The sequence below is a fragment of the Leptodactylus fuscus genome, chromosome 8 (assembly GCF_031893055.1).
Source record: "Leptodactylus fuscus isolate aLepFus1 chromosome 8, aLepFus1.hap2, whole genome shotgun sequence".
In the NCBI taxonomy this organism is placed as follows: Eukaryota; Metazoa; Chordata; class Amphibia; order Anura; family Leptodactylidae; genus Leptodactylus; species Leptodactylus fuscus.
The window spans coordinates 66,182,915-66,201,400 of NC_134272.1; the positions used below are offsets into that span (position 1 = coordinate 66,182,915).

Here is an 18,486-nt window from a genome sequence, read left to right on the forward strand (position 1 = left end):
TGGTCTTAAAATGTAAACTCTTAATAAATGCCGCTGTGGCCTTTTTCTTCCAGCTTTGTGTCAGTGTCTTTCTGGGGAACGTCAAGCTAATGGGTGAAGGGGGTTGGAAGCAGGTTCACAGCTCAGGTACACTGTTTTACTAGTCAAGTTCTTGTCATGAGCTTCTCTTAGGTCTGTGAGCCAGGTATATGTGTGTGCACAGCGTTGATGACCTCACATACCATGGTGCTGTCTTCTTATGTTGTAGAGAGGACTTTGGGCACCCTCAGGCTACCTCTGTACCCCCTATTTCTACATCCCTGCTTAGTTACTATAACTTTACAGGTTAATATACTGGCACATAGATACAGTATACTGATACATTAGAGTAAGCAAAAAACTCGAAATCTAAAGTCACCATTTGAGAATTTAAAACATAATAGAAAAAAGCACTCATTTAATACAGTAAATAAAATGGATGCTAAGAAGTGTCTATGTCTGAAATATCAAGGCTCACTTTTAATTGAAAACAACTAGAGATGAGCGAACACTAAAATGTTCGAGGTTCGAAATTCGATTCGAACAGCCGCTCACTGTTCGAGTGTTCGAATGGGTTTCGAACCCCATTATAGTCTATGGGGAACATAAACTCGTTAAGGGGGAAACCCAAATTCGTGTCTGGAGGGTCACCAAGTCCACTATGACACCCCAGGAAATGATACCAACACCCTGGAATGACACTGGGACAGCAGGGGAAGCATGTCTGGGGGCATAAAAGTCACTTTATTTCATGGAAATCCCTGTCAGTTTGCGATTTTCGCAAGCTAACTTTTCCCCATAGAAATGCATTGGCCAGTGCTGATTGGCCAGAGTACGGAACTCGACCAATCAGCGCTGGCTCTGCTGGAGGAGGCGGAGTCTAAGATAGCTCCACACCAGTCTCCATTCAGGTCCGACCTTAGACTCCGCCTCCTCCGGCAGAGCCAGCGCTGATTGGCCGAAGGCTGGCCAATGCATTCCTATGCGAATGCAGACTTAGCAGTGCTGAGTCAGTTTTGCTCAACTACACATCTGATGCACACTCGGCACTGCTACATCAGATGTAGCAATCTGATGTAGCAGAGCCGAGGGTGCACTAGAACCCCTGTGCAAACTCAGTTCACGCTAATAGAATGCATTGGCCAGCGCTGATTGGCCAATGCATTCTATTAGCCCGATGAAGTAGAGCTGAATGTGTGTGCTAAGCACACACATTCAGCACTGCTTCATCAAGCCAATACAATGCATTAGCCAGTGCTGATTGGCCAGAGTACGGAATTCGGCCAATCAGCGCTGGCCAATGCATTCTATTAGCCCGATGAAGTAGAGCTGAATGTGTGTGCTAAGCACACACATTCAGCACTGCTTCATCAAGCCAATACAATGCATTAGCCAGTGCTGATTGGCCAGAGTACGGAATTCGGCCAATCAGCGCTGGCTCTGCTGGAGGAGGCGGAGTCTAAGGTCGCTCCACACCAGTCTCCATTCAGGTCCGACCTTAGACTCCGCCTCCTCCGGCAGAGCCAGCGCTGATTGGCCGAAGGCTGGCCAATGCATTCCTATGCGAATGCAGACTTAGCAGTGCTGAGTCAGTTTTGCTCAACTACACATCTGATGCACACTCGGCACTGCTACATCAGATGTAGCAATCTGATGTAGCAGAGCCGAGGGTGCACTAGAACCCCTGTGCAAACTCAGTTCACGCTAATAGAATGCATTGGCCAGCGCTGATTGGCCAATGCATTCTATTAGCCCGATGAAGTAGAGCTGAATGTGTGTGCTAAGCACACACATTCAGCACTGCTTCATCAAGCCAATACAATGCATTAGCCAGTGCTGATTGGCCAGAGTACGGAATTCGGCCAATCAGCGCTGGCCAATGCATTCTATTAGCCCGATGAAGTAGAGCTGAATGTGTGTGCTAAGCACACACATTCAGCACTGCTTCATCAAGCCAATACAATGCATTAGCCAGTGCTGATTGGCCAGAGTACGGAATTCGGCCAATCAGCGCTGGCTCTGCTGGAGGAGGCGGAGTCTAAGGTCGCTCCACACCAGTCTCCATTCAGGTCCGACCTTAGACTCCGCCTCCTCCGGCAGAGCCAGCGCTGATTGGCCGAAGGCTGGCCAATGCATTCCTATGCGAATGCAGACTTAGCAGTGCTGAGTCAGTTTTGCTCAACTACACATCTGATGCACACTCGGCACTGCTACATCAGATGTAGCAATCTGATGTAGCAGAGCCGAGGGTGCACTAGAACCCCTGTGCAAACTCAGTTCACGCTAATAGAATGCATTGGCCAGCGCTGATTGGCCAATGCATTCTATTAGCCCGATGAAGTAGAGCTGAATGTGTGTGCTAAGCACACACATTCAGCACTGCTTCATCAAGCCAATACAATGCATTAGCCAGTGCTGATTGGCCAGAGTACGGAATTCGGCCAATCAGCGCTGGCCAATGCATTCTATTAGCCCGATGAAGTAGAGCTGAATGTGTGTGCTAAGCACACACATTCAGCTCTACTTCATCGGGCTAATAGAATGCATTGGCCAGCGCTGATTGGCCAGAGTACGGAACTCGACCAATCAGCGCTGGCTCTGCTGGAGGAGGCGGAGTCTAAGGTCGGACCTGAATGGAGACTGGTGTGGAGCGATCTTAGACTCCGCCTCCTCCAGCAGAGCCAGCGCTGATTGGCCGAATTCCGTACTCTGGCCAATCAGCACTGGCTAATGCATTGTATTGGCGTGATGAAGCAGTGCTGAATGTGTGTGCTTAGCACACACATTCAGCTCTACTTCATCGGGCTAATAGAATGCATTGGCCAGCGCTGATTGGCCGAATTCCGTACTCTGGCCAATCAGTGCTGGCCAATGCATTCTATTAGCTTGATGAAGCAGAGTGTGCACAAGGGTTCAAGCGCACCCTCGGCTCTGATGTAGGAGAGCCGAGGGTGCACTTGAACCCTTGTGCACCCTCAGCTCTGCTACATCAGAGCCGAGGGTGCGCTTGAACCCTTGTGCACACTCTGCTTCATCAAGCTAATAGAATGCATTGGCCAGCGCTGATTGGCCAATGTATTCTATTAGCCTGATGAAGTAGAGCTGAATGTGTGTGCTAAGCACACACATTCAGCTCTACTTCATCGGGCTAATAGAATGCATTGGCCAGCGCTGATTGGCCAGAGTACGGAACTCGACCAATCAGCGCTGGCTCTGCTGGAGGAGGCGGAGTCTAAGATCGCTCCACACCAGTCTCCATTCAGGTCCGACCTTAGACTCCGCCTCCTCCAGCAGAGCCAGCGCTGATTGGCCGAATTCCGTACTCTGGCCAATCAGCACTGGCTAATGCATTGTATTGGCTTGATGAAGCAGTGCTGAATGTGTGTGCTTAGCACACACATTCAGCTCTACTTCATCGGGCTAATAGAATGCATTGGCCAATCAGCGCTGGCCAATGCATTCTATTAGCGTGAACTGAGTTTGCACAGGGGTTCTAGTGCACCCTCGGCTCTGCTACATCAGATTGCTACATCTGATGTAGCAGTGCCGAGTGTGCATCAGATGTGTAGTTGAGCAAAACTGACTCAGCACTGCTAAGTATGCATTCGCATAGGAATGCATTGGCCAGCCTTCGGCCAATCAGCGCTGGCTCTGCCGGAGGAGGCGGAGTCTAAGGTCGGACCTGAATGGAGACTGGTGTGGAGCGACCTTAGACTCCGCCTCCTCCAGCAGAGCCAGCGCTGATTGGCCGAATTCCGTACTCTGGCCAATCAGCACTGGCTAATGCATTGTATTGGCTTGATGAAGCAGTGCTGAATGTGTGTGCTTAGCACACACATTCAGCTCTACTTCATCGGGCTAATAGAATGCATTGGCCAATCAGCGCTGGCCAATGCATTCTATTAGCGTGAACTGAGTTTGCACAGGGGTTCTAGTGCACCCTCGGCTCTGCTACATCAGATTGCTACATCTGATGTAGCAGTGCCGAGTGTGCATCAGATGTGTAGTTGAGCAAAACTGACTCAGCACTGCTAAGTCTCTGCATTCGCATAGGAATGCATTGGCCAGCCTTCGGCCAATCAGCGCTGGCTCTGCCGGAGGAGGCGGAGTCTAAGGTCGGACCTGAATGGAGACTGGTGTGGAGCGATCTTAGACTCCGCCTCCTCCAGCAGAGCCAGCGCTGATTGGTCGAGTTCCGTACTCTGGCCAATCAGCGCTGGCCAATGCATTCTATTAGCCCGATGAAGTAGAGCTGAATGTGTGTGCTTAGCACACACATTCAGCTCTACTTCATCAGGCTAATAGAATACATTGGCCAATCAGCGCTGGCCAATGCATTCTATTAGCTTGATGAAGCAGAGTGTGCACAAGGGTTCAAGCGCACCCTCGGCTCTGATGTAGCAGAGCTGAGGGTGCACAAGGGTTCAAGTGCACCCTCGGCTCTCCTACATCAGAGCCGAGGGTGCGCTTGAACCCTTGTGCAGCCTCGGCTCTGCTACATCAGAGCCGAGGGTGCGCTTGAACCCTTGTGCACACTCTGCTTCATCAAGCTAATAGAATGCATTGGCCAGCACTGATTGGCCAGAGTACGGAATTCGGCCAATCAGCGCTGGCCAATGCATCCCTATGGGAAAAAGTTTATCTCACAAAAATCACAATTAAACACCCGATAGAGCCCCAAAAAGTTATTTTTAATAACATTCCCCCCTAAATAAAGGTTATCCCTAGCTATCCCTGCCTGTACAGCTATCCCTGTCTCATAGTCACAAAGTTCACATTCTCATATGACCCGGATTTGAAATCCACTATTCGTCTAAAATGGAGGTCACCTGATTTCGGCAGCCAATGACTTTTTCCAATTTTTTTCAATGCCCCCAGTGTCGTAGTTCCTGTCCCACCTCCCCTGCGCTGTTATTGGTGCAAAAAAGGCGCCAGGGAAGGTGGGAGGGGAATCGAATTTTGGCGCACTTTACCACGTGGTGTTCGATTCGATTCGAACATGGCGAACACCCTGATATCCGATCGAACATGTGTTCGATAGAACACTGTTCGCTCATCTCTAAAAACAACTCTTTTCTCTGTGGCATGGGAAATATTTCCCAGAATGCATGTGTAAATGGAGAACATCAGCAATCTGTTAGAAATAAAGTGTTCATCAATCGTATCCTTGGGTCTTGGAAAGACAATAAATAGGAGATGGGAACACACATGTTTGAGGAGTTTCTGGATTTTCATGTAATTCAGAACATACAGAATTGGCTTTTGTGGTAAGTTGTCTATGTTGACTATCTATACGCCATAGAACATCGATGTTAACTCGTCGGCAAACCATAAAACAAGAGCAAAGAATTTGACACTGAACAGAAATTAATTGGATTTGTATTATTTGTACTCTGGATGGTAAATATAATACCAATTCTTTGGTGAGCCCAGGGCAAAGAGTTACAGATGCCCCATAAGTGTCTCTGATGCCTCCATACTAGGAGTGAACCCAGCTTCTCTACTGCCTGACGCGAACTATAGAAAGGCACCCTCTTAAAATAAATAAGATACCCAACCAATCTGTGGTTGCATGATGGGGCCCCCAAATTATGACACTCCCCCATTGGCAAATCAAAAAAATCCCTTTATTTGGCCCTCACATAGTCAACCCCCCCCTGCCCCCTTTTTTTGGACCTCTCATGATATACAGCTCTCTTTTTTGGCCAACCACCCAGCACATGACCCCTTTTTTTGAATCTTGATTTAAAATTGTCCAGGGATGAGTTCTTTGTGATCGGTCCGGGTAATACGTTCCAGAAAGTGGGGACTGCATGGCAGAAGGCTCTGGCTCCAAATCCAAGTTTCGTGCACAGTCTGAGGCTTTTATCGGTTGTGTTTCCTAGACATATTGGTGGAGGGAGCCAAGAGGTACTCTTTGTGGTCTGTCAGCCAGGAAGGAACTAAACCACTGAAGAACCTTGCCATCAATTGCACAAAGTTCCTAGAGTCTATGCATTAGGATGTCATAGCAGATAATATGAAGATCATAACGTAGACTGACGGCTTTATCAAATCATGTTTTGACCATTATTAATTTGTGTTTTTACTGGATTAAAAGACCAAATGCAATCTTGCTTGTCCGTGGCCTTGTATTTATGATCGGCAGACATATGCTCCCATATTTTGACCATCATACCTAACAATGAATAATTGTGAGAAAAAGTTGGAACAACAATATAACACACCCTGTAAGCTTATTACAAGTGCTATGGTGATTATGAAATGGACTCTCAGCTAATGTGCTGGAGCATTGTAACGCTTCCCTTAGTCTCCATCGGATCCAAGATGCAATAGTGAAATACTTGGCTACATTATAAAACATATGGTACTTATTTAATATGAAGTGACTTCAATGATTTATTGGGATATCCATTTCAGGCAGAGATAGATCTTTCTAGCTGGCAGTAGGCTATTGAACATTTATAAAGATGGGACATTGCGCTTAAAGGGGTATTCACACTATGACAATCATATCTCATAGAAAAGTAATGTGAAGAATATCGCTGTCACCCATTGAAATCCATTAGCAAAAGTATCTATGTCTCAAGAAATAGCCCAATGAAATCCCTTCTTTCCCTACCACTGTTTGAGCACAGTGCCAATGGGTACGACCTGTAGTACATCTTCATCCAACATGGGCATGCTCAGTTTGTATTTATCTTCCCTATAGTTGCTTTTTAGATCGGGACTACATAACCATGTATATGCTGTCCTAACAGATGGAGCATGTGCGGGGCATGAATGGCCAGATAGGAAGCATAATGTGCAATGTGCACCTGGGAAATGTAGTTTTCACTAGTAAGCAGACAGTCACATGTTCCGCTGTACACTTCGGTCAGTGCAAGCTGAAAATGTAAGGGTGCTTGTAACATCTCTGCCTGTTCGGGTCACTGCACCACCTTCTGCTCACATGCTGCGGTGCAGGAGGCGGGTGCAGTTTGGTTCTTGGCTTAAAGTTTTTGGTCGCACTGTGTGAACTCGGCTCTAGTTCTGTGATTGTAATTGCACCACACCTTGTGCCTTCTTCTGCCCTTGTTGCCTCTGTCCATTAAGTGGTTAATTTTGTTTTGCCTGTGATTGACAGCCTGACTTCCTGTCAACTCCAGGGGCGGGTTCTTCCTCTCCTATTTTATCTTGGCTCTCATTCACACCAGTACTTGCTATTGCCTTGTGCATGCTTGCTCCTTACTGTCACTATTTTTGCTTACATTCTTATCCTTGACCTCTGGCTTTCCTCACTGACTATTCTTTGGACTCCAATTTGGCACTGCATTGCTCGACTGTTACTGACCCTTGGCTAGCTGACCTCTCTTGGTTGTTGTCCGTCTTGTCTCTGTTTTTTGTTTCACCTATACAGAAAGGGAATGTCTTCGTGGTTGACGCCTATTACATAGGATAGGGCCTGGCAATAGGAAGGGTCAGTTGGGGGCTTCAGCTTAGGGCTCACTGTCTCTTGTGTCCCGTCCCAGGGTTCAACAGCTCCCGGGGAATTGCTGTCCTAGCAATTCCCTAACAGTGCTACTGGGGTGCAGATCTTCAAAGAGAGGACACATAGAAGGTTGAAGAAGTTAAAGGTACAGTAGATGTGGTGTATTTGCATGGTTGGTCGTTTTAAGAATAAGTTGTATAATGGGAAAACCCTTTTAGACCAGTCTAAAATGTGCCCAATTTATTTAAGTGGCTTATGCTGGACTGTAAATTTATTGCCTCTTTAGGAATTTCTGAGTGACTTTATGCCTCCTTTTCATTGCCTTACTTTGTGCTACATTTTGATACGGTTTGGCACATATTAGTTTGCCTTAGACCTTGCCCCTTTCCAATCCAAGTCACGTCCCCTTGTTGAGTAAGCCAAACAAAAAGTCTGGAAAGCTAAGGCCTCTCGTAGCGAGCCACAGCTGTAGTGCTTTTCATGGAAAGTCCACAGAGTTTACCTCTGCTGATTTTCTGCTTCCATTACACCTATAGGCTGGGGCCCCATGGGCCAGAAATGCTGCGATTTGCCCATGGCGGAAACGCCACAGGAAAAATCGCGGCGTTTTACTGTACTTGCAAAGTGGATGGGATTCATGTGAATCCCAGCTTTGTGGAAAAATCGCAGCGCGGACACGCTGCTATTTCCAAAACCTTTGTGGTTTTGAAAATCGCAGCATGTCAATTATATCTACGGAAATGCAGGCAGCTTCCCCGTAGTTATAGTTGGAACAGAAAGTCAGCGGAGGAAAACTCAGTGAACTTTCTGTTCAAAGCGCTGCAGGAAGAATCGCAATGCGTTCACGGCGCAGTTGTTCCAGCAGCGCTTTAGCACTGCGTTTCCAGCCTGTGGGGCCTTAACCATAGGGAAACTGTCAGTGTTTCTGTAGATATAATTGACATCCTGCAATGTACAGAAATGCGACGGGTTTTGAATACTAGCATTTCTGCTGCAGATTTTTTTTCTTTAAAGTGTGGATGGATTATCCAGAATCTCATCCACTTTGGAGGGACTGTAAAACTCTGCGGGCCATGGCCTAAAACACTAAATAAACATAATGCCCGGTATAGACGCCATTTTTTAATACAAATTAATCCAGAATTCTGGTGCATATAATGAGAAATTTTCATCACCTGCGCCAAAGCCAACTGTTTGCCTTGTACAATAGATGATGCTTCACTGATTCGGGTGAAATTGGAATATTTTTTCCAGGGGAAAGGGTCATGAGAGTGAATCACTATACCTATGCTCACATACTATAAGTCACAGAATATCATTATATGGTAAGTAAATATCCTTTGATGTTCTCGGCTTCACGATGGTTTTAATTTGCAACTTAATGTTCGATGTTTCATCCCTTGTAAAGTAGCCAGAGAACAGATCATTCTCTCCTCGGATGTGTGACTGCTCTGTCACACAGTTTTTACAAGGTTGATGTTTTAGCTTCTGCAGCAGACAATTCATTGTACTGGAGAACATTCTCCAGAGACAGATCTGAGTACAAAAATAACACATTGTGCGAGCAGCAGCCTGACCTTTCTCCAGCAGGGCCGTGCGGCCGATCTGATAGCCCACAACCTGGAAATAATGGAGTCCCAGCCGGTAACCATGCCAGTCTCTTCTAGTGCCGCAGGGTATGTTGTGTGCTGTGATGAGAATTATGTCCCCATCCAAGGAGCAGCTAATCTGGAGTTTGGCCTTAATTGTTAACAGTAGAGAGATTTAGTTCCTTGGCAGAAGTATTACAACTAGATATTGTTTTTGTTTGTCTTTAGTTATTAGTATCGCTATCCGGTTCCAGGAAGAATTACCATCATTGCTCGGTTTGTCACGTCAACGACTCTTTGCAGTGACAAACGAGACATAATTGAATCAGATCATTGATCTTGTATTACATTCCGTATAAATGCTGATGACACGAACTACCAATTTTATTTTTGTGATTGACTTTGTTTAGTATGATGTCTATCATTATAGTTACAATTCTTCAGCTCCATTTCTGCAATGTGCGGTCTCAGCCTTAGGCCCCATGTAGCGGACCGTAGCAAAAAGGAGATTAATTGTAGCAATGCAATTAATTGTGAGTATTAGCTCCTGGATGGGACTTCAATAGGGGAGAGTAATCTACAAACCAAGGAAACGTGGAGGAAAGTATCCTCTTCCTTATCACAGTGCCAGCATGCACATGGAGCAGAGCATGCAGGCAGGTTGGGACCGTACCAAGTGGATGTGTTTAAGACCCAACTTGATGGTGGTGGGAGAACACAGACCGCTTATGAACAATGTAATGTCTCTGTTCAGGTGTCAGTGATAGCTCCAAGTCAGTCGCTTTCTGAAGCATATACAATAGATGAAAGGGGTTTGTAAACACAATGGGGTTTATTAAGCAAATTGCAGAACTCCTCAAGGCTAAGGTTTTCTTGTTGCAAATTTTCCTTTTGTTGTTTGTTTATCTAAACCTGGTGCTGGCTCCAGAAGGAATGGGAACTATCTAAGAAGCTCTTAGACTTCTCCCTTCTGCTCAATCCATTCCTAGATCTGGCTGAAGGAACTGCAGCAAAATCTGCAACAAAAAAGCAGCTTTTCCGCAGTGTGGGTTCTTAGCCCAAATGGGGTTAAGAACCTGGGCAAAAAGATGCAAAGAAAATCTGATGGCTCAAGAATCCTCCACATCCTTAAGGGTAAGACCCCATGTAGCGCTGTTGGAAAACTGTGCATCAATACAACGCATTTTTTTACCGCAGCACTTTTCACAGAAAGCAAAGGTCTCCTCTGTGGACTTTCTGATTCCATTATACCTATAGGGAAAATGCTAGCGTTTCTGTAGGTATAATTGACTTGCTGTGATTTCCAAAACTGCAATGGTTTTGGAAATTGCGGCATTTCGGCTGCGTGTATTTCCTTACAATGTGTGGCTGGGATTCGGTAGATTCCCATCCACTATGCAGTGACTGTAAAATGCCATGGCATTTACTCCATATACGGCCCTGGCCTAAAAGACGAGGATCCATCACTTGTCAGAACCACAGAGGACATTCATTGGGCTCCCTCTCCCTATTCCTTTCCCAAAGAGTTTTCAACACCATGGAAAAATGTAGGATTCCCCAGAATTGAGAATGGGAGGAAGGTATAGAGAGGATTCCTTTTTGTTTCTTAAGACTATATATCAACCTGCTCAGCTCCTCCTGCTCACGCTTGTTCAACGTGACAGGTTCCTTTTTAAAATCCCAACCAGATACAGACCAGGTGAGGTTAGAGCCATGACCTCTAAATCCATGAAATACGTAAATAGTTAACTCTTTGTGTGCACCCACATCATGACCTGGCTCACGACTCTTGAACGTTCACCTATCAGAAAGCGTTTCTGCATAGTTCAAAGAGTTAACCTAATATTTCTTACAGGCAGCTTGAGAAAGGAAAAAAAGTCAAATTCCTGCGCTTTTATTGAGTAGTTCCCATAGTAACAAGCACAAAACAATGTATAGCGAACAGTCAGTTTCCTGCCTTATTTTTTTTAATGAGCTGATTTTGGAAGATAGACAAGTTTCCCGGTATTTTTGGTTTTAACCCTTTCATGTCTCAGTCACAGGTTTCCTGTTCACATGCACTTACCATTTATCTTGCTGTCGCTTTCTTATTACTTGTCACCTCTGTGCATTGAACCTTGTGCTTTGTGTAGACAGTGCAGATATACAGGACACGGCTTGTTATGCTGCGTATTTAATATATCCTCGATCTCCCATCACAATATTATCCCCCTCTGTATCCAAGGTTTGCATCTGCTTTACATCTTTTAGGTGACCTATTGTGTCTTACTGTAAATCACTTGATATTTTCATGCTTTTTCCATTAACCAGTTGCAAATGTATTACTGCATTACCGTCACATCCGCACAATATCATGAACAAATATCACGTGCGTCATCTACATTGGATGAGATATCTGTGACTGATATGTATATTGTTAATAGGGTTGAGCCGATCTTGAGATTTCAGGATTGAATTTAAAATCCGATTTCCGATCATTTTCCAGCCGATCCCGATCGTGAAATTTGCTCGATCACCGATTGGAATCCTGATTGCGCAACCCTAATTGTTAATTATTTGGCTGTGTTCACGTGTTGCTCTTTTTTGTTTAAAGACTATGCCACACAACCAGAGGATTTCCTTATAATGGTGGTTAGCGTGCAGGTGAAATGTAAAGTAACGTGCAATTAAATTCTGCATGCAAGCACTGTGTAAAGCCCCTTGCACATGACTGTGTGCTATTGGGGTTTTTCCCGTTCATTTCTGTGGACCCACAAACACTGCCAGGAATTACACGGTCCCGTGTGCGGGTCAACAGTCCTGGCTGCAAAATAAAGAACAGGTCCTATTCCTGTTTGATTGTGCAACCATGCTTCCATGGCTACTGGTCATTGAGTGAATGGGGCCACGGACACATAGGCAGTGCATGGGCGGCACCAGATGACATTTGTGTCTCCCACATGCCAGCAATGCCGTTCATTCATGGCTGGCTATTAGCACACGATTTTAGGCTGAGGCCACACATTGCAGAAAACTGGTTTTATTGTTGCAGATTTTGTTGCAGATTTTGCCAAAGCTGTAGCCAAGAGTAGATTGAACAGAAGGTAGAAGTGTAAGAACTTTCTTTATATTCCCATTCCTTTTCCATTCCAGCTTTTTTTAGTTGTAATTTTCTATCTGGGGTCTTAGCCTAGATTCACACATGTACATTTTTCACAGCCCTTTTGCACCCAAAGAGAGTCATTTTCATGGATCCCTTGGAAATGCAGATTTTTTTGGTGCAGCTTTTGCTACGTTTTTTGAGCCAAAGCCAAGATTGGCTACAAAAGAAATGGGAAATATAAAGGAAGTTCTTATACTCCTCCGTTCTGCTCAGTCCCCTCCTGGCTTTGGCTCAAAAAACCACACCAAAATTTGCAACAAATAATGTATTGTATTGTATTGTATTGTATTGTAAAATACTGCATTTCTGCAATGTGGTGTCTCAGCCTAAAGGTACATCTAGCATAAGCTGGTGTCATAAATATGACATATCTTCAGATTTCGTTGTCTAAATATTAGATAGATTTAGTAAAACTGAATGAATGGATAAAGTTGACTTGTACATTGTGCTGTAGAGTGATTTACACTACATATAAAAGTCCCTGTTTTATATCACGGAAGCAGCGCTCACATGTCTGCAGTACAGCGTATGCCTGGAATCATTGTTGGCTGCTGCTGACATTCCTCCCTACTTATCTCCTCTCAGACCCTGCACTCCTCCATGTGTCTTCTTTGTCTGATACTCTAATAATATTATGTTCTTCAAGGTGTCTTGCCTTTTGTACCTTGTCATTCTCTGACTGTAGAACTGGCTATCCTAACTGGAAGACTTGTGTGCACCATTATCTGCTCTTTGTAGCTGTGAGAAGGACTTAGAAATCTTATTTATAGAAAATAGGCTATGCATAGAGATGAGCGAGTATTGTTCGATTGAGTAGGTGTTCGATCGAATACTACGGTATTCGAAATACTCGTACTCGATTGAACACTACTAGCTGTTCGAAGTTTAAGGTTCGATGCAGAACCAGCATTGATTGGCAGAATGCTATACATTCTGCCAATCAACGCTGGTTCTTCTCTTACCTTTAGAAGTCTTCTCCGTGCAGCGCCCCCGCAGCGTCTTCCAGCTGGAATTAGCTCTATTAGCTGGAATTAGCCTAGGCAGAGCCGACTGCGCGTGCGCGGACATGCCCTCACATGCGCAGTCGACTCTGCACAGGCGTCGGGCCGGGCAGAGCCGACCGCGCATGCGCAGTCGGCTCTGCCTAGGCCCCGATGCCTAGGCAGAGTTAATTCCAGCCGGAAGACGCCGCGGGGGCGCTGCGCCAGGAGAAGACTTCAATGAGAATCCAGCCCGACCGTCACTCATGGACTTGGTAAGTATAATTTTATCGAACTTTGCGTACTCCTGAAACGAGCATTTCCCCCCATAGACTATAATGGGGTTCGAAATCCGTTTGAATCGGATTTCGAACCTTAGACATTTTAGTGTTCGCTCATCTCTAGTTATGCATAGTTTTCTATAGAAACCACGGCAAACAAATAGTGTAATATACAGGACACTACAGATTTGGAAATGGGCATGTAACCTTTTTCACATTGATCGGCAGCAACATTTGTTTCTCTAAGATCTACGCTGATGTCTTTCTTCCTTGACATTGTGAATACTCCAAACCAGCAAACTGCTAAAACTTCTGCTTTTATGGTTGTTGGTCACATTAGCTGAACAATTAATCAAGGACAATTGATTAGCAATGACATGGTATAATTAGTAATGTGCTTTTGTTCATCTGACATATATTTACCTAGTGTTTTTTCTGTCCTGATACGTAAAACTGTACAATTCAAACAGGGTGTACTTTGTTTTTCTCATGACTATATATACTGTGTATCAGTTTAACCATAGCCATTGTTGTTGCTGTCACACTGATATTACTAGGCTTGTATTTGTGTTAAAGAGCTAAATTTTTAGACAGAGACATAGGAGCACTCAGAGTGTTCAACATAATTTGCTAAGGCCATTTGCAATAAACTGGTACAGTTCCAAACTAATTTTTTGTTTTAAAGCGGATGAATCTGAACCAAAATTAATTTTGCAAAGCATTCGATTCACTTCTCTTTTGGTGGGTTTTGTGTATCGTTCATATACTAATAGTTTTTTTCTACTATACATGTTTATGGCATATCAATTAACATACCAATTCAGTGTGCTCACTTTAGAAATGGGCGCTGGTTATTTTCATTCATATATGGGGTGGTCCCATCAATCATATTCTTATGATATGCCTACTTGATGCCATCTTGTGGAATCCCTTTGAGAAAGGTAAGTAAACATTTCATGAATGAGTCACATGAATGAGCACCAAGGACATACAACTATATGACTGATCGATGGACACGTGCATGAACATTAGGGCTTTATTACACACATTGAGTTTTTGATGCAGTATGAATTGGTTTCGGATGCAATTCTTGCGCCAAATTCAGAATGGAATGATGGAATGGAATCATGTATTTGTACATTGTTATTAGCCTTCATAGCCTGCTTTTTTCTAAACTGAATAACCCAACATTTGTTACTCTGTCATTGTACTCCAATCCACCCATTTCCTTAATTATCTTGGTCGCCCTTCTCTGCACTCTGTCTAGTTCAGTTATGACCTTCTTGTACACTGGGTCTCAAAATTGCACACAATATGTGGCCATACTAGTGATTTATGTTCGCGTCATGGGTGTCTAGGCCTCTTTTGATGCATCCCAGCTAAAGGTAAGCTTAATGTCCACCAAAATCCCCAGTTTTATGGCAGTTTTATCCAGGAATTTACTATTAAGTACATTATTAGACATTTTGTTTCTTTGACCAAAATCCATAACCTTACATCTTACAACTTCATTTACCAAGTCTCCGCTCATGCTTCCAGTTACCATAGATCTTCATGTAATATACTACTATATTCTCAGTCCTGATTACCTTACAGAGTTTAGTATCATCTGCAAATATGGACACCCTGCTCTGTAAACCTTCTACCAGGTCATTAATAAACATATTAAACAGGAGAGGATCCAATACTGACCCCTGTGGCACCCCACTGGTGACTAAAACCTATCCAATATTGACCAATGTGGCACGCCACTGGTGACTAAGACTTCTCCAATACTAACCCCTGTGGCACCCCACTGGTGACTAAGACCTCTCCAATACTGACTCCTGTGGCACCCCACTGGTGACTAAGACTTCTCCAATACTAACCCCTGTGGCACTCCACCGGTGACTAAGACCTCTCCAATACTGACCCCTGTGGCACCCAACTGGTGACTGTGACCCAGTCTGAGTATTTATACCCTGTTTCCTGTCACTGAGACAGTTGTAAACCCAAATGCATATGTTTTCTCCCAGTCCCAATATTCTCAATATTTGATATAAGGGTCTGTCTATCTGCGTGTACAATTCCCTCGGAATCCGGGATGCATGCCATCTGGACCTGGCGATTCTTCTATTTTAGTATGTTGAAGCCTTGCATTATATCTGAATTCCCCGGCCCGACCATGAGTCTATTGCCCCAAACTGACATCATTAAAATCTATGATGCTGCTTGTTCAAGTCAGTAGACCTGCAGTTGACTGGGGCACCCCATCATATTATGTGAGAATTGTACCCATTATATACTTGTGTAAAACAGGCCTTAAGAACAGTTATGTCGATTTTTGCACAATTTTTGGAAATAACCACACACAGAATTAAACACCTCTTCATTCTTTATTCAATCTTTGTTTCATCTCCCTTCATTAAAAAAATAAAAACAGACAAGACGATCCCATTTTAAAATTTATAGCAAATAATTTCCCTACCCCAAAGTGTAAAATCACAAATAACAAAAATAGATCCAACCAAAATAAATGTATACCTTTGCACAACCTGCAATGTCTGCAGCTACCTTATTTATATCCCAAGTGGTAAAACCTAAAGCTTTAATTCCCTATGATGCCAGAAGTGCCTACACAATACTGCTCTGCAATATGTTATAAGCCCACACTGGCACAAAAAAGGGGTACGACCCGTCACTTTCCAAGAGACATGATGTCCTGGAATTACGGGGTTAAAATGTTGCCAGTGCCCAGCTATACAGAGGAGAACTTGCAAATTGAAATGCTTATATTAGCAACTATACATCTTCTTGCATTAACATCAGGGACTCACAGTTCATTAAAAGAAGGCACTTGGCTTGACAGTAAAATACATGGCGGACAATGGGTTGCGGCTCTAGTGGATAGTGTGGAGAGTTTAGAAGGGAGGTTTGTGGAAGAAGCAGGTGTTATATAGAGGGGCAGGATATTTTCGGGTTTAGATTCTACTGCTTGGGCTCTGACATTAAAAACAAAAACCTGACATAGCTGCTGATTGAGTGCTGGTTAACCCTTTAAGTGCTGCAGAGACCAGCACAGCCTTGCTTCGCGTGACATATTGGAGAGGCTTGGGCTGCTAGCTATCTAAAGCACTGAAAGGGTTAATATTCCCAGCACAGTCTGCTCCAAGTCCACAGATGAATTAGCACCATTTTGATAAAACCTGTAGGCCTCCCTCACCCTATGGAAGGGCAAGCTGGTGAGGGGCATAGGGTGAGAAGAAGTGCAGTGCATCCTGGGCTGTCTCCTCTGGAGAGGTAAGAATCCAGGACCTTTATGTTCCAATGGCAGAGACTACGCTAGGATTCAGAGGTGCTGTAAATGAATGGAAATAGAAAATTATGTTAATTTATCTGATGAGAAATCCAGTTTCATATAGATGTATAATATATGCATGATGAAGGTGAGAACATACAGTGTATCCACTACCATGTCAAAAGCCTTGCCCAAGTGGCCAATGCCATTGTGAGGTTTTACAAGACGGCGTGAACTCATTGGCCTCAATGCAAATTTAGATGCTGCATTGATTGCGGAGATGGCCACATAATATGTCCTTATGAAAAAGGCCAAATATCACTAATCATCCATGCCTAAGTATGGAAAGACGATCAACTTTACAGTATTATTTAAAAGATCACGTAAAATCACGGCCGCAAAATAACGTATACGATCCAGGCTCCCATTGAAATCAATGGGAGCTTTTACGGCGCTCAAAATCTCACACGCTGTATACGTGGCAGGTCACGCGGCACGTTACTCCGTGTGAATGGACCCTAAGAGTCAGTTCACCCAGCAGAAAATGAAGAGGAAATTCCTTTGCATTTTCCACCGCCGCCTTTTTCGCATGGTTAGTTGCAATGAGATATTGATGCAGTGCATCAGCATTCCGTCATGGCATCAAGCTCAATGCCAGATGAATGGGCCTAAGCAGAAGGGAGTCTCAGCAAGATCAAGCAGGACGCTGCTTCTTTCCGAGTCCTGCTCCAATCTCTGCCTCCTATTGAATACAATGGAATGCGGATTTGGGAGGAATCTGCTCTGGATTTAGGAGCGGAATCCACCCCAAATCCGCGGCAAATTCCTCCCTTTGAACTGACCCTCATACATACACTCTAGAACTGGTGTGCAATATATCCAAAGTAAAGCAGCATTTTAGTAAGTATCACATTTCCAGTAGTCCATTGTTAAATTGGGGACAACTACTTACCTGAAATACAAATCTTTTCACATTCTTTCTGTGTGCTGAACCTGTTCTCATTTCCTCCGCAGCCGCCATACCAGAAACGTGCGCAGCTCTTGGTTTCGGAGTCATAGTACCACTTCAGAATAAACTCCCGACAGGTTCCCTCTTCCTTTGGCAGTTTACACACCTCAGGTCCCACTAGGACAAAGACATATGAGAAGACATTTAAGAAAAAGCAAAAACATAAAAAAAACCTTCAAAGCTAAAAATAAAGGGGAACTCATAGTAATACCCAAATGAAGATCAATAGTAGATAACTTAAATTGAGCCTATCAGGCTGTTTCTGCAGTTCTATATGAGAGGGGCATATGATAGAGGGCGAGAAGCTGAGTTCTGGGATGTATAGGTCCATGTGATTTGAAGCAGAGTTTGTAAGTAAAAGAAATAGAGTAAATCCTTCCAGGACTCCTAAGAGAGACAGTCAGAGTCCGGATTGCCCCGCCCACACACAGTGATTGATAGACTTCTCTATACACACTGATACAGGAAGAACTGTCAATCATTGCATGTGGGTGGGGTCATCAGGACTCTCTCTGTCTCTCCTAGGAGTCCTGTCTGGATTTACTCTCTTTTACTCTTAGAAACCCTGCATTAAAGCATATAAACCTATATATCACAGAAGTCAGTTTTCTCTGTATCATAAATTGCTGTTCTCAGATAGGATAGCAGAAACCACCTGACATGTTCACTTTATGTTAATTGTAATTATACACTGAAAGAGCCATTCCAGTCGTTATATA

General features: G+C 44.2%; 1 protein-coding gene across 12 annotated transcripts in view; it reads right to left on the reverse strand.

The window, feature by feature from the left end:
* Window positions 1–15,837: 15,837 nt before the first annotated feature.
* The window catches only part of COL6A3 (collagen type VI alpha 3 chain), a 92,252-nt gene continuing 89,603 nt past the window's right edge, over window positions 15,838–18,486 (reverse strand). For all 12 annotated transcript variants that reach the window (XM_075283985.1, XM_075283988.1, XM_075283984.1 and 9 more), the window contains 2 exons: window positions 17,711–17,884; window positions 15,838–16,818 (listed from right to left, as the gene is read on the reverse strand). In XM_075283985.1, the coding sequence (XP_075140086.1) occupies window positions 16,778–16,818; window positions 17,711–17,884 (215 nt within the window). In that variant the 3' untranslated portion in view covers window positions 15,838–16,777. The remainder of the gene's footprint in view (window positions 16,819–17,710; window positions 17,885–18,486) is intronic.